The sequence below is a fragment of the Rosa chinensis genome, chromosome 2 (assembly GCF_002994745.2).
Source record: "Rosa chinensis cultivar Old Blush chromosome 2, RchiOBHm-V2, whole genome shotgun sequence".
Taxonomy (NCBI): Eukaryota; Viridiplantae; Streptophyta; class Magnoliopsida; order Rosales; family Rosaceae; genus Rosa; species Rosa chinensis.
This window is the reverse complement of record NC_037089.1, coordinates 35448171-35464468: the sequence shown is the minus strand read 5'-3', so window position 1 is coordinate 35464468 and position 16298 is coordinate 35448171. Positions and strand designations below refer to the sequence as shown.

Genomic DNA, 16298 nt, shown 5'->3' with positions numbered 1-16298 from the left:
TCTATCTAGCGTATTAATATTAAACAACGACAAACGTGGTCCGTGATCCATCATTATATAGATACTATCCCAATTTAACCACCCGATAGGTCTAGGCTAGGGTTTTAATCACGTACAAAAGGCCTCGGTACAATTGAGTTTTAATCAAGACCCAAACGATGACAAAAATAGCTAAAATTTTTACCATATCCATATCTTCTTATCATGATAAAATTCGACTGTCAATTTTGATAAATTCTATTTCCTCCACCTTGTTGCTTATGAAAGGTTTATATTTTTATAGACCTAATAAACAAGTTAGACCACATTAGTAGACATATAAGGATTTTGTGCAATCCCAAAAATTGAAACTAGCAATTGATAAATGTGACATTACCCATCTATTTATAGCATATCAATAGGTTATGTGTAAAAAAATTAACCCAATCCACCATCATTTCGATCTAAAACAAAGCAGTCAACTCTTTGCACACTTATACATCCCTAAGGGGAGCTATACCACGAGGAGATAAACTATTCGAAATTTTTACATTGGTTGATATAGCTCATACCCATGAGAGTGTGGGAGCTAACAGATCAAAGAAAGAAATTGCGAATGAGCATATTAGTTTTATGTGGTATTTAGGATTTAGGGTTGACCTAGTAGATCGAGACCCAAACGATGACGAAAATGGCTGAAATTTTGACCATATCAATTTCTTCTTATCATGATAAAATCTGACTGTCGATTTTGATAAATTATGTTTCCTCCACCCTCTTGCTTATGAAAGATTTATATTTTTATACACCTAATAAACAAGTTAGATCACATTAGTAGGCATATAAGAATTTTGTGCGATCCAAACAATCGAAACTAGAAATCAATAAATGTGACACTACCCATCTATTTATAGCGTATCAATAGGTACTGAGTAGAAAAAATTAACCCGATCCACCATCATTGCGACCTAAAACAAAGCGGTCAACTCTTTACACACTTATACATCCCTAAGGGGAGCTATACCACGAGGAGATAAACTTTCTGAAAGTTTTACATTGGTTGATATATCTCACATCCACGAGAGTGTGAAAACTGACAGATCGAAAAAAAAAAATTGTGAATGGCCGGTTATGAGCATATTAGTTTTATGTAGTATTTAGGGTTTAGAGTTGACCTAGTAGATCGAGATCCAAACGATGAAGAAAATGGCTGAAATTTTGACCACAATTTCTTCTTATCATAGTAATATCCAATCGTCGATTTTGATAATTACTATTTACTCCAACTTATTGCTCAAGGAAGGTTTACTTCTCAATATAACTACTAAACAAGTTGGATCATATTAGTATGCATATAAGGATTTTGTGCAATCTATATAATCGAAATTGGGAATCAAAAAAATATAATCCACTCATCCAACGGTTGGCTTCTCCAAATTAAGTTTTCACTAGGTAGTTGCTTTTGAAAGTCCACATATTTCCATATGTAATGAACAAGTTATACAATACTACTAGGAATATTGATATTATTGTCTAATAACCAAATCCAAATTGTTAAAGTTTGTTTTCGACCCTTTAGATGTATCCACCGAGTAGATAGATATGTCGTGTGAAATTAGTGGCATAGTTGTTAGTGGATACTAATCAATCAACCTAATAGTTACAAAACTAACATCGGTTACAAAACTAATAGTGGCATCTTAAATTTTTCAAAATTTTTATTGAGGAGAAATCTCAAATTTAAAAGTTTGAAAATAAATTACATGATGAGTTCATGGAAATTTTTGGAAATTTTTTTGTTGTATTTATTATGAATTTATGAAACTTAAAATTATAAAAATTCATTTAAAAAATAGGAAATTGAGCTCGGGACATTTTTTTTTAGAAATTTATTAAATGAGAATGTCAGAACTCGATAATAAAATATATGTTGCGACTAAATTTCGTGAAATTTTTCAGACGTCAAATTTCTTTATTATGTATTTCAGAAGTTTTATTTAAAAAAAAAATTCAGAAGTTTTAAAATAAATCTATTATCACTGTCACCTTAGATAACTTAATTTCACAATCTTTTCAACCTTTTTTTTTTGTCATTTTAATTTTACGTCGTTATTTATTTAGAATAACGAACAAATTTGAGAGAATAAAGTATAGTTTATTAAAATATACTATCACAGAACAATTCATAAAAAATAAAAATACGTACATCGGAAAAATTTGAGAGAATAAAGTATAGTTTAAATATACTATCACAAAACAATTCATAAAATATAAAAATACGTACATTCGAGAGTACCCATACCGATATAAATTATTTTTAGGTTTTCTTTTTGGGTAGAATACTCATATCACTTTATTTCTAAATTTTATTTATTTTTATTTTTTAAATTTTTAAATTTTTTTGCAATCCAGAACTGATTTTATGATTCTGATAAAAAAAAAAAAAATTAAGTTTATGATTAAAAAAAAAAACTTTTTGACGCAAACTTTCATATTCATCTTCATGGTCATCTTCATCTTCTGGGTATCTATCCCAGATCTTCAATCTTCAATAAGGTTGGCAATCTGGCATTACCCGCACACCCATACCCAGTCTTAGTTTTCGCAGGTATTTCCCTACCCACCAACCCGCTAAATGGGTACCCAAGTACCAATCTTCTGTGCCTCAACCCTCATCCCCATGGATGCTAAAGAATGCAGAAGATCATCGATCTATTGAACATTGATCTTACAGAAAAATGACGCTAGAATTGTGACCTTGATTCGGGTATTCAAATTGGATTATTGTTGTTTGGCTTTTGATTCCAGTATTCGGATTGGATCTCGAAAAATGAGTTGGGGGCGGTGGAGGATCGAGATGCAGCAGAAGATGCGAGATCGGAGAACGATGACGTAGCGGCGGAGTGTTGGAAGTGTGGAAATCGAAGGAGGAAGTGTGGGTAATCCAAATTGAGAATTCAATCACAATATCTGATATTATACCAGATATCAACCAATCTACCATTCAACTTGTATGGATGTTCCCGTCGTTGACATCGAAGCCTGGAGAAATCACCACCAAGATCGCGTCCTAGTAGTAACAACGCGGGCTGCGGAGGCCTTCTTGGGATTCTCGAAGGTCGCCTAGAACACCGACATTCATATTGGCGCTTAGTCGATGACGGAGACCTCTGCTCATGTAAGAGATCCGATGTCAATATTCCAAAATTGAATTGGAATATTGACATCGGATCTCTTATATGAGACCACCTGCGGATCTCTCCTCCTGCGTATGCGACCTAGGTAAACATTGGATTGGGGATTTCTCCCATTTTTTCAGTTGTATAGCACGTGCAGACTATTTGATTCAAGTAAATCTGATTTTACTGAGGTCAACATTTTTTTGGTGGTTCCTTACCAAACGCCCAAACGATTAACGGAAACACAAGTCTTAACAAAGCGTGTATACACGCGCTGATAAACACCCCAGGTGAGCACCCACTTGGGTGGGTGGAAGAAGCTCCGCAAAAACGAAAAAGAAAAAAACAGAATCGCCCCCAGAATCACGGAATGCATATGCACTGTCCACGTGTCCTAGAAACTGTCGAAGTTACTCTACCATTAGCTCATCATCATGACACGACATAATTAAACTGTAACATTCCACACTTAACTGCTCACAGTGCCGAGTCAAAGAATCACTGAAAATATTGTTTACTTTTCAGAGTTGGCTTACACTTTAAGCTCTCAATTCAACGTTGGCTGCCTGCCTCTCAACCCAAATTATACCCATTAAGCCCCACTGAGGCTCATCACCATCATCATCATTTCACTCATGACTGAAGAAAGCACTCAGCTTTGATTCATTTGCGATGAGTCGTCGAGTTCTGGGAGGTCTGGGGAAGACCCAATTGGTATTTGGTCGTTTGCTGCAAGAATTGAAGAGTTTGCGCCAGACCCAATTCAGTTCCAGGTCTGATCTGTAAACCCTTTTGCATCTTTTTGATTCAGAAGGAGAGGGTTTTGCAGGAATTTGTGTCTTGCTGATTTGCTTGCTTTGTGAGATTCAGAATTGTGTGTGTGTGTTGTGAACTTTGAGGATTGTTCATATGTAAGCATAGATTTGTTGTAGCTCTATATGGAATTTCTTGATTGTTAGTGGAATCCTGATAGCCATGTCATCAGCTGAGTCCTGTGGCTCGAGCTTGCTTCTGGCTCTGTCAGATGATGTGTTTTCCATCATCACATGTTTTCTGTCACTTAAGGACCTATGTAATCTGGGGCTATGCTGCCGGAATTTGTATGCACTTGTGGACTGTGAAAAGGTCTGGCTTACTCAATGTGAACAGGTTGGAATTGTCCCTCTCCAAGACCTCATTGAGTGGCGAAAGGCCGTCTCATCTTACAAGGCGCTCTGCCGCTTTCTGTTTAGTGTTCAGCCACTTATGGGAATATGGGTTCACCAGAACCCGGAGCTTGGGAATGTAGTCTATGTCATGCCTGGTTTTGTTTCTGTTGTTGGGTGCCGCGTGATACCTCAAGAGCTTGGCCCTTTAGGGATTGAAGATGGCCCTATTCTGTGGGCTCCTGTATTTGAAATTATTGGTGATTTTGATGGTTCGACAGCATTTTTCCTGCATGGAAGGGATAAGGGATGTAACTATGTGTATCCTGGTTTAGTGAAACCGGTTGGCAGGTCATGTAATGTGTTGTTGCTTGAGATTGAGCCTAGACAACCAAAAAATGAGGGTGAATCGTTATTGCATAGCAAGAGCTTTGTTCACTGTCCAGATCAGGAGCTGTCAAAGAATATTTGTAGGTCAAATAGTGGACTCTCAAGGTCACAGAGGGTGTTTGGACAGGGTGAAACACTGGTGCCCTTCAGGCGATTAGCATTCAGTGACAGAAGAAAATTGCTGGATGTTGTTACAAGCCAAATTCGTCTAAAGGTTCCTGATGGGGCAATTGGTCCACTCTTTCCTCAGTTGAGGGACGATGAGGAGAACTTTCAGAAGGATATGGTGCTCTTATCTGAACGAAGATCAATGCTACTTCAAATGTGCAAGCTTGGTGAAGGTCACATGGATTTGAAGGCAAGTAGTCAACTGCCATGTGATCGTACTCAGCTGCAATTGAATGAGTTCAGAAAGAGTCTTGATCGAACAAGTGATTGTCATAATACTATTAACGAAGACGCTGGTCACAGACAAAGCCCCAGGAAGAAATCTCTTGGCAGGTACTTTAAGGATAGTCTCAATCAAATACTGGGAAAGTCAATCTCATTCAATGGCAATTCAAAGAATAGTTCTTCCAGCAGTGAGAATAAGTATGCATCCCTTCCTGAGTTTCTGAGTTCAGGTGATACAATAGGACTGAGTTTACATGCTTCCACTGTGAAGTTATCTTCTTATCGAGCATGGCCAAACATGCATGATAGTCGATTTGCCATTTACAAATTGCCCTTGCGGATCCCAACTGCTGATCAAGAGTATGCTGGTTTATGGGGAGGGACTTTTGGTTGGCCTCCTGGGAAGCCCACCAAAGATAAGCCTGGAAAGGCTCTCTTCTTTCTTTTACTTTCTTATGAGGAGTGCCAGGGGCAACAACATCTGATTGCAACCAAAATTTTAGAGGGTACGCACTACGTTCTGCATCCTAATGGCTCAGCAATGTTCATAGTGAACATAGATGAACCTTCAACGGATCCATTCCCTTGGGATACTGATGTAGATTCCCTAAATGTGAACATTAAGCATGCTTTGAAAGGGGAGGGTATTGCAAATGGTTATGGTTTTAGATACCCAGGCTCGAAACCGGGTTCCCTCTTTGTATTTCAAGATGGTCACCTTGCCTTCATTTGGAAGGAGTCTAGGGCAGTCTTGACTTTGCAGAGGATTAACTTGCAAGAACTTTTGAGAAAAGGTGAAAGGGTGCCTGCGCTTCCTCCAATTGCTAACTTTTCGTATTTGACCAAGTCTTTCTCAAACGTGTTCGCTGAGTTCGCCAACACCTCAACTACTTGGGCTTCAGCAAGGTATCCTTTTCCTGGACATGCTTATAATATTGCTCATCTTCTCTACTCGCGTAAATAGTTAATTATTATTTCCTTGCTTATACTGTTTGCTTAACTGTGTAAACAGGGAGGAGCAATCTGACGCCTTAGGTGAAAACTATAGATGAGGCCTTGCTGGTAAGCAGGAAGTGGCCATAAGGTAATACTGCAAAAACTCTATTAGATATGAGGAGTGTTAAATTACATTAGGATTATTAGTCTTTGTTGAGAACTGCAGAAAACAAAAAAGAAAAAGAAAAAGAAATAAAACTTAGTTTTTTTATTTTACTACTAATTTGAGCAAGGAGGAGATATTGAGAGAGAATATTTCGTGCAACTGGTAAGTTTGAGATGTTTTGATTATTTATAAATAGAAAAACAGAGGTCAAAGAGGGAGGCACCAAGAGAGATGAGTGAGAGGGGTATTCCAAGAGGCTTCTCATGGTTTAGATAATTTTGTTGGATTGATGTATGGACGGAGACAAATAAAGAGGTCTTGGTCCCAAAGATTATTTCCACCCTTTTTGTTTTTTTTTGTTTTTTAATACTTCTGTAATATCACATTATGCAACCATACAGTTATTTCCTTTCTGTAACTCTAATGTCTTGAATGAATGCTCTTTTGAGGTGAGAGTCACATGTGTTTTCTTGCAGGTAACAAGATATTAAAACTCCAACAGATATTTGGAACGTGTAGAAAGCGGCATATACTGCACCCCCGTTTTAATTGAAAACAGAAGGCTAGGATGTAGCAAGAGAAAGACAAGGCTAGGAACATCTCAGATGCTGATGATGGCTGGGTGAGAAGGCGTACATATGAGCTCATGTTGTGCATGACAAGTGTTCTGAATTTGTACAAGGACTCCGATGACATTAAGGTGACATTTACCTTGTGTTTCTATGATTTATGTATTTTTCTTTTGCTTTTTGGGATAATAAGTATGTAAGAGCATAGCTTTTAAGTGGCCATGTATGGAACCCAAGAACTCCTGCCATTATACGAGTGAAAGAAATCATATGTAAGGTATTTTTAATAAATTCATTATATAAAAATGAAAGCAGTCATTTTACAGTACTTTGATATGATATAAGAAAGTTGCACTGCATCTCATCCTCCAAAATAAAATCATCTAAGGAAACCATTTTTTGGTAGCTTGGAATTTGATTAAACACCTTGTTAGCTAGTGACCAGGCCCTCCGGGGCTTTGTCCTGAAGCTAGACGTTGAAGCCAGCATTCCATGGAGTACTTGGCTTTCTCATAGACCAAAGACGCTGGGGAGGAGTATGTCCCCAAATGATTAGCACCAGCGAAGTCCACCGGTGGCAGTCTGGTGGCTTGAACCAGAGCAAAATGAGTGGAGATGGCCAGGACTGTTATAATGAACAATAGGCTACTCATCCTGTGGGAGTTCATCCTAGTTTCAAACCTTATGGGTTTCGATATCTTCAGAGAGAAAAAAGTGGGAAATGATTGAATGGGCAATAGAAGTGGGAAAAGATTGAAGTGGAGAGGTTGTTAGTGGCTAGCGCACAAGTGGTGCTTTATAGTATGGTGAAATAACTGTTCTTTGATTTTCTGATACGGAAATAGCAGTTCTTTGTTGATCCTCTTGTTTTTGACCCAAAGTTCTAAAACTGGGTGTGAATGAATTTACTCATACGACCTCAATTGCTCATGCCAAACGCTAGAGAACAAAGATTGGCTTTGGTAATTTCGGGAATCAGATCAACTTAAAAATGATTATCAATTCCGTCCAGAGCTTGGAGTATTTGAATTGACTACCCACCTGATTGATCTTCAGGTTCTTGTTTTTGAATGGACAAAGCAAGAAAGGTTCAAATTATTTCAAGGAAGCTACAAGGATGCTACCACAACTTATATCAACATCATATCGTGTATAAAAGCATATACAAAAACAGGAGTAGGAGATGCAGTCAACTCCCCACAGCTATCCCCACCATCAAAGAAAGCGAACCACGTGACTCGATTGTGTAAGCCAATCATTGTAGATTGAGTTTTTACAAGGATACAACTCATAAGAGATGCCAAAGATAAAAAAATGTTGGCCTTCAACTATTACGCTGTGGAAATAAAAAAATGCTAGCTTTTTGCTGCAGATGTAGATTACAATTAGAGCATGAGACGCTGTCTATTGTACACTGTTAATCTGTAGGCCTTCCACTATACAAACGTTAACCAATTATTTATATGGTACCAACTTCATATTTGCGTTTAAATAATTCAAAATGTGCCTGTAAAGCAGAACTTAGAAGTCCTTGGCTCTCCGTCTTAATTCATTAAGCTCCATCTCAATCTCAGAATCCTTAAATGGATATGCCTTGTTCGAAGGAGCAACAGTTCTTCCAGCCGGAAGCTCTCCTTTCTGTAGGGCAAAACAAATGAAAGAAAAGTTCAAAGACCCTGCTTGTTGAGAAGACATCAATGAAAATGATGCAATGCTTGTATCACTTTTAATTGCTTAGAGAAACTTCCACAACTTCACATTATGTTTCTTGGCCAACCAAATAAAGTATGATACCCAGAACTAGTTATATCCGGTCAATCAAGTCCAAGAAACTTAGTAAATACCAGAATAACAGGCATCATATATAAGTTTCAGAGATTGCAGTTTTTCCGTAATATATGTTCTTGATGATAAAGTGTACCTTTGAACTACCAGACAGTTCTTTCTTCAAGTTTGCAAGATCATCGTCAACAGAAGAGCTCTCTAGCATTGCAAACTGCATTTTTGGTATAGGTTAATAAATGGTAAGAATTCTAATTTCAGCAGACAATCATAAGTAGGTAAAAATGACAAACCCACTGTTATCAATTAGGTAGCTAAACGATGTGCAGCTTAATTTGCATGAATGACTTGACAATAGAAAGTTCATCTTTCCTAAAGTTCATGATCTACAACAAGCGATAACTCATGTGGCGAGAACTTATCTTGGAATGCAATAACTCAACACATTGCAATAACTCATGTGCGAGAACTTATCTGGAATGCAACATTACATGTAATGTGATTAGGGTTAGAGGATCAAGTACAGCAGAAGAAGGGGAGGGCTCTAATTTTTGTAGGGGTTGTAACATCATTGGGAATGGTTTCTAAGCAAACCCAGCTGAATACATATGTGATCTCCAGTTCTCATTATGGATGCATCCCACTCAGAGCAATTTAAAAATAACATTACAACTGACCAGTCATTGGGATCCTGCATACATCTAAAAAAATAAAATAAAATAATAATAATAATAATAAAACAAAATAAAAAATAAAAACCAAAGAGAAGGTATCCAGGTTCCCCCCCCATTCCATAAACCACCATATTTTGAAACCAAATCCTCTTCAGCGGCCATTCTACTCCGCGTATTTAGCAATGAAGATACAAAATGTACAAAATGAAATGAATTCACTCCTCATTGGAATCTCCAGTCTTGGTTTAACGAATAAACCTAATTCACCAATCACAAGTGTCTGTTGTAAAAGCATCGTAAATGATGCCATTCATGAACATAGCCCAACAAAATTTTTGGGTTGTGGAAGTTCAACTTTTGCAGTACTTCCTCATGTCTATTTCTAACCCTTAGAAGAGATCATTTGAGCTTAGAGTGCATTTCAACCTATGTTTTCACCCAAATCACATTCCTCTTTAAAAAATGAGAGACGGGCTGCGAGGTCCCACTGTCTCTTTTTCCACCACAGCAACTTCCCTTCAACTGAGGTTGTCTAGTTGTTCAAGTTGATTTATTCCCCAGCCCCACATGCAATGCAAAACTGAAACCTTGACACACACACACAAAAAAAAAAAAAAAAAACCAAAACTCCCAAAGTGCTTTATATATACACACACACCCAGAAATTCCCCAAACCTGCTTATTGGAGCAGGGCTCAAAACTAGGCCTCCTACCGGACCCTAAAATCTAGTAGCTTGGCAATTTGAAAGGGGGGTTCGATCCCAACGCACATGGTCGCTTATTCTGACTATTCCTATATGAGTATGTGTGTGTAATATGCAAGCTACTTATGTAATATGTATTTCTATATGCAACCCAATTTTATGTTCCTATCCACTTGCATGTCCATCCATATAGGCTGGATTGTAGAGTTTGGAAGTCAGGGCATACAGGTTCTCTTGCAAGTCATACTAGAAATATTGAATAACTCGTCTCTTTACTTCTTCAGTCTTCTCTTGCAACAGGAAGGCTAAAGTACCTCCTACGGTACGGGTGCTAGCTCATGAGAGGATGAATTCTGTGATATGGTTAAGAGAAGAAGAAGCAACCACCCCCCCCCCCCACAACACACACACACACAAAACACAATGTTAATTTGTTATTTGTAAAGATGAAGATGCTGCTGAAACTGCAGGTCAGGTACTCATTCATTGCCCGATTGCAATCTCCTTCTAGCAGAAATCATCTATGGAGGCTAATCTCAGATGCGAATGTGAGCTTCTTGTAGGACCTTATTGTGTAATTTTGTCAAGAGGTGTAGTTCTTTGGAGGAAAGTAAAAATAAATGGTGTTGGGGGTGAATCTATGAGAGAAGAGGGAGCTAGGGGTGAGTAGATAGATCACTTGTAGGACAGAGTACAGTACTTGGCTTTGTTCTGGCATCAGGTTCTCCCTAGTTTAGCTCTTTGGATGCCTTGTCCACTACTATATATTTTGCTATGTTAATAAATATTTTTTTCTTATCTTCTTATCCAAAAAAAAAAAAAAAACCCACTATTGTATATGCTTTATACAGCTAGAACCTTTATTGATCTTTCTTCTTTGACATGCTTCTACAACATTTTTCTTAAAATGTGTAAACTCTCTTACCATTAGAAAGACGTCTTAGAATTATAGATTCACAAGATCAAACCATGAAAAAAGAAGCAAAGAGGATGAGTCTTTACCTTTCCTTCTAGATCATCTGTAGTTAACTGGCCAAGAGCTTCTGCTTGGGATTCCAGTGCTAAGACTATAAATATGAAAAAGAATTCAAAAATTAATATGCATGCGCGGGAGTGAGTGTGTGTGTGTGTAACATATAACATATGTTATACTCTGCAGATTTTCACCAATTAATGATAGACTATTTGCATGCAACCGACATAAAGGTTAAAGTCAATCAATTTTGTGCAAACAGAAGTGTAAGTGTGTGTGTGTGTGTGTGTGTGTGTGTGTTATATAACATATAACATATATTGATTTGGTATACTCTGCAGATTTTCACCAATTAATGATAGACCATTTACATGCAACCGAAATAAAGGTTAAAGTCAATCAATTTTGTGCAAACAGAAGTTGTACACAGCAGAGACACAATACAAGTAACTTCACTGATAAGACAGGGAACCAAGACATTATTACCCCTTCATTCAGCTGATTAATCAAATAGCTATTCTGATAGGTACAAATAATTTTACTATTATAACAAAAACAAGTACAAAAGTAAGCCCACAATGTGATTAGACTGAAACATCCACATTGACTCAAATATTTCAACCAAAACCTATGATCATGGAAGACAACATACTGAACATAGCCATCAGCCTACTTCTGCAGTAATTATGATTTAAAAAAGAGTCAACCCCTCTTTGGTCACACATAATTAGACTCCAGAAGCATGTGCATATTGTACCAATGAATAGTTTACTATATTTTCTAAAACACATTATTGCATCAAAACACACTTTAACTAACTGCAGCAACAAAACTACAACAGCATAAATTCAACGAAAAAGGTGATATTTAATCTAAAGATTAGTAAGTAATGGACATATGAAGTTTTTGATAGACCAAAGTGAGCTTGACTAGAATCATAAAGTGGTTCCAAACAGACAACTGCCTTACCTTTCTCTTCCATCTTTTCAAAAGTGGAAAGGGCACTACTTGTATTAACATTCCCCACCATCTCACTCACTTTATTAGCAGTCCTGAAACAATAGAATAGTGGCCATTAACAGCAATATTAAGGATACCAACAGTCCCTTGACCTTATCTCTTTTTATTAAGAAAATGGAGATTAACTATGTAGATGAGGAGAGTAAGAAATGATAGTATAAACATACTTTGCAGACTGAGCACGTGCTTTGAGGGTATCTTTTTTCGACCTTGCTTCTTGTATCTTGTTCTCTAAAAGCTACACAAAATGTATACAATAGTAACTATTGCATTTTTTTTTTTTTGCTCTGAAGTAACTATTGCATTCATATGAATCATATCTACATGATCATAGTTATCAGAAATAGTTACTGCCAGTTTTTGACCACATTTGCAGACACAGCAAGCACTACTAACAATTGTTCTTATATATGCTAACAATAGTACAAAACCAAATTTTGATAAAAACCCAACAAACATCACTACTTGCTCTTGTGGCCAGGTTTCTATAAACATAAGAAAAAACTTGCTTATTTCCCACAAGACTTGAGTCTTATTATTATAGAGTTTTATCATTCCTAAGTAGTAAATGATAAAATCAGATAAGATAGTCATATCTACTACAAAACGTTTTTCTTTTATTAAGAAATGTCTCTATTAAACATATATCCTTCTTAAAAAAAAATTCCCCTTTTTTTAGTTTTTCCTCAAACGATGACACAATTAGTTCATAACACCATTTCCTGAGAAGTGACATAATAAAAAATAAAATCAAAAACTCCAATTCGGCCAAAAATAGATGCTAGAAAACATTTGTCACCAATATAGCAAATTTGATTTTCAAGCTTACCATCAGATGCTAAGCTTTATAGTCAAACATGCAAAAATGATGGAAAATGCATATGCAAGCCAATATTTTTGTTCTTCCATATAATGTGATTAACACAACAACTTTAATAATAAATAGAGCTGGTCACCAAAGAATTCAATGATCTGAAAATAATATGAGCTAGCTTACCTTTGTATTAGAGACAAGATTATCAACAACACCTTTTTGTTGATCAAGTTGAGTTTTCAAAGAATTAGCATTATCCTGAAAAACAAATAAAGACAGAATAATTTATTTATACAATAAACCTTTGGCAGCCTGATGTGGCAAAAACTAGTTTGACAGGAAGGAGAACTGGATTCATGCTGATCAATGAATTTGGCAATTCTTTTCATGTCAACTTGAGGTAAACATTTCAAATATATGCTCGCGCAGGAACAATGTTGAATGGAGCAGATTTCTCAAAATTAAAAACATGAAAGAAAAACTAAGCAAACAAGTGAAAAATAAAAAACTTATAAGATTCATTAAACTTGCCGCAAAAGATTTACGCCTCTTCAGAGCTTCACGTGCAAGATCCTCCTCTCCTTTTTTAAGAGCTAATTGTGCTTTTCGGTACCTACAGTAAATAAAAACCATGAATTTACAATTACTCACAATACTAGGAGCATAAGACATTGATCCCATCTACATTACCATTCCTCAGAAGCTTGTTGCGCAGCTTTATACTTATTTTCCAACCGTTTTTGAGATGCCAATACCTTCAGATAGAAAACAGAGAGAGCCATGGACAGTTCTAATTAACATAAAAGCATATATACAATAAAGCAATTAAACACCGGAAAGGTACAGAAATTATAAAACATCAAGGTTCAGTGCTAACTGCTAAGGAATTCAAAATGACATGGAACAAAGAAGTTAAACAGACAAACTAATATAAAAAGATAACAGAGAGAAGATAAAAAGTAAATATAGATAACTATTAAAAGAAGATGGGTAATTAAAAAATAACATAGAAGAGGACAGAAAAATGGAGATTGTGGGGATTTCCAAAAATTACTAAAAATACAAAGGAAAATTTTTGGAAAATAGCATTACTTGTGCCGTGGCCTGACGCATCTTCGTCAAGTCATCATTCATTTCAAGGACTGCTTGCTCCAAGATTTTCTCAGGATCTTCAAAGGAACTTATGAGTGCATTTGCATATGACTGCCAATCAGTAAAACTTGTATAAGGAAATGCACAACTAGTTTTTAAAGAACATCACATTCTTATTAGGTGAATACAGGCTAGACAATCTCTTTACAAGATGCCACCTTCAAAACTCTAGCAAACCGATCAAAAAGGTTCATACGGGCACCAAGAGCACCTCCACGTTGTCTAAAATTATGTCTCTTATAGGAAGGAGCGACCCTAATCACTTCAACTCTCAGAGCTCCCACTGAAAAATAAATAAATAAAAGTGAGACAGGAGATAACCTACTTGTAGCTGATTTTAAGACATGTAAAATGATGCCAGCCTGACAAGGAAATAGGTTCCTCCCCTAAAGTAGATAGATATTCCTGACAACTAATCTATTAAACAGTCCTACAAAGCTGACCTAAGTAAAACAATTCTGACAATCTAGACTACTGTCACACTTTTTGAGAATTAAAGGACTCAAATAGAGTCAGTTATTTCAGAAACATAGCCAATGCTTGTGTTTCTGAAAAATTAGTGCATGCAGAAGGGAACCATATTACAAATAAGCAAGGTCTACAATCAGAGAACAAGAACTTGATTATCTGGATTTTTTATTTAACTTCTTTGTGACTAGCCTACATGCTATGAGATGGGGGGGGGGGGGGGGGTGGGGGCGGGGAGGCCACAGCAATGCTGAGCAGAAGTAAACAGGAATACAACAGCAAAGCTAATTCCACATGTAGAATAAATGTCTCCGAACCCCACTTTCATTGATACCCACAAAAATTCCCAAAGCTCACTGTTTCTCACTAAGTACTTCTGCTTTAATTCCTCCAACAAAGAAATGCCTTTAAGAAACAGAGAAACACGAGACCCAAAATGACCCAAGTGAAATCTTGCCTCTTCAAAAAGCTTATGCCGCTAAGAGAAATATTAAGGCAATTAAGTTTCAGCTGCACAATTTCACATATAACACCACGAAACACATACCGGGGTCTTCGTTTAAATTATCAACGCTCTATGAGCAATTATTTAAGCTACTATACTTATACCTTACTGGGTACCTTGGCCTTCCAAATCAAGTTGGATGGACTGAAAGAAGGGTATCGTTCATTAATCATCCAATTACAATAGGACTAAGGTGAAAATGTTTCAGAAGATTCAGTTACCAAACTCTACTGTCAACCGCAGCGGATTCAAGGAAACATTCTCAACAGTAGACCTCCAAACATGAAAACTCCAACCCTAAGAGTAAGAGGAGCAACTGACATATTATGAGTAGAAGACAATCTCCAAAAAAAATGCAGAAATTGTCAACCGAATCCGAAAATCTATTCATCTCCCCATTCCCCACTAGTAGATGATTAATAGTGGCAAAAAGACTAAAATCACAGAAATGCGTTCTCATTCCCCACTCAAAGTTGAAGCTTGATAAACAAAATCAATTCTACTATGCTTAGCATAAAATTCTCGGCTCATTTGCCGAGCAAATTACAAGTATCATAACATACAAAAATATTTGAACTTTTCTTCTACTGTAAAACGGAATTGAAACACACACACACACACCAACACAGAGAGTCAGAAGAATGAGGAAAGCAAAAGGCGCATGCATACCTCCACCATTAAAGAAGGAGGTCGCGAGAGGTCTCCTGACCATAGAGAGACTGGTGGAGGATGATGAAGAAGAAGAAGAAGAAGAGGCTTGGAATGAAGACGCGGGCGTTGTTGACGCCATTGTCAATCCTGTAAATATCTGCGATTTTGTGGCCATTTTCTTTGACTACTGCGATCGATAGGATTGAAAAAAAGATAGCGATCGCCTCTGTGTCTCTCGCAAAATCTGCTCCTTGATATCACTGATCAAATTTCCACAATAGTAGTGAGTTGCACATAGACCAATTTGGAATGGTGTGATTATGATAAAAGAGCGAGAGAGAGAGAGAGTTACCGGAGCCGGCGAAACGGCGGTGGAGAGGGCTCTGCAACTTTAACGAGACGGAGGAGGAGAAGAAGAAGAAGAAGAAGAAGCGCACCAATTATGAATTGGGTTAGTGACAATACCCAAAATACCCCCCGGCAATTGTCCCAAAATACCCTTACTTTTAACACGCGGTATCTTATCATTGGCTGTATGTCTCTCGGCTTTTGAACACTCAATGTTGAGGTACGCCTCTGCCCCCTCTCACTCTCTAATGGGTTTTCCTTTGCTTTCCATGGTAGACTCAATTTCAATGCTATAATCTTTTTTTTACATTTTCCCAATATATATAGCTTTTTTTTATTGGTGTCTATGCATTTTGGATGTAATTAACCTCTGTAAAGTATACAACGTAATTCTGTTTTGTTGCATGGTTGAGTTAGTCTACAACTTTATATATCCTACCATGGTGGTTT

At 37.0% G+C, this 16298-nt stretch overlaps 2 protein-coding genes across 3 annotated transcripts; one reads left to right on the top strand and one right to left on the bottom strand.

Annotated features, from left to right (window-relative positions):
- Nucleotides 1-3640: 3640 nt before the first annotated feature.
- Nucleotides 3641-7085, top strand: LOC112189971 (F-box protein At5g39450). Its single transcript, XM_024329382.2, has 3 exons — nt 3641-5992; nt 6099-6170; nt 6665-7085. The coding sequence occupies exons 1-2, from the start codon at nt 4134-4136 to the stop codon at nt 6136-6138; spliced, it is 1899 nt and encodes a 632-aa protein (XP_024185150.1). The 5' UTR covers nt 3641-4133; the 3' UTR covers nt 6139-6170; nt 6665-7085.
- A 919-nt stretch (nt 7086-8004) lies between these two features.
- Nucleotides 8005-15934, bottom strand: LOC112189972 (membrane-associated 30 kDa protein, chloroplastic). 2 transcript variants are annotated; one of them, XM_024329385.2, is made up of 12 exons: nt 15853-15934; nt 15519-15760; nt 14035-14159; nt 13817-13927; nt 13415-13479; nt 13256-13337; nt 12908-12982; nt 12078-12148; nt 11860-11942; nt 10920-10984; nt 8679-8753; nt 8279-8395 (listed from the first exon to the last, which is right to left on the bottom strand). In XM_024329385.2, the coding sequence occupies exons 2-12, from the start codon at nt 15673-15675 to the stop codon at nt 8279-8281; spliced, it is 1026 nt and encodes a 341-aa protein (XP_024185153.1). In that variant the 5' UTR covers nt 15676-15760; nt 15853-15934. The 2 variants fall into 2 exon arrangements, with proteins under 2 accessions (XP_024185152.1, XP_024185153.1); XM_024329384.2 differs by lacking the exon at nt 15853-15934 and having other exon boundaries at nt 8005-8395; nt 15519-15675.
- Nucleotides 15935-16298: the final 364 nt, after the last annotated feature.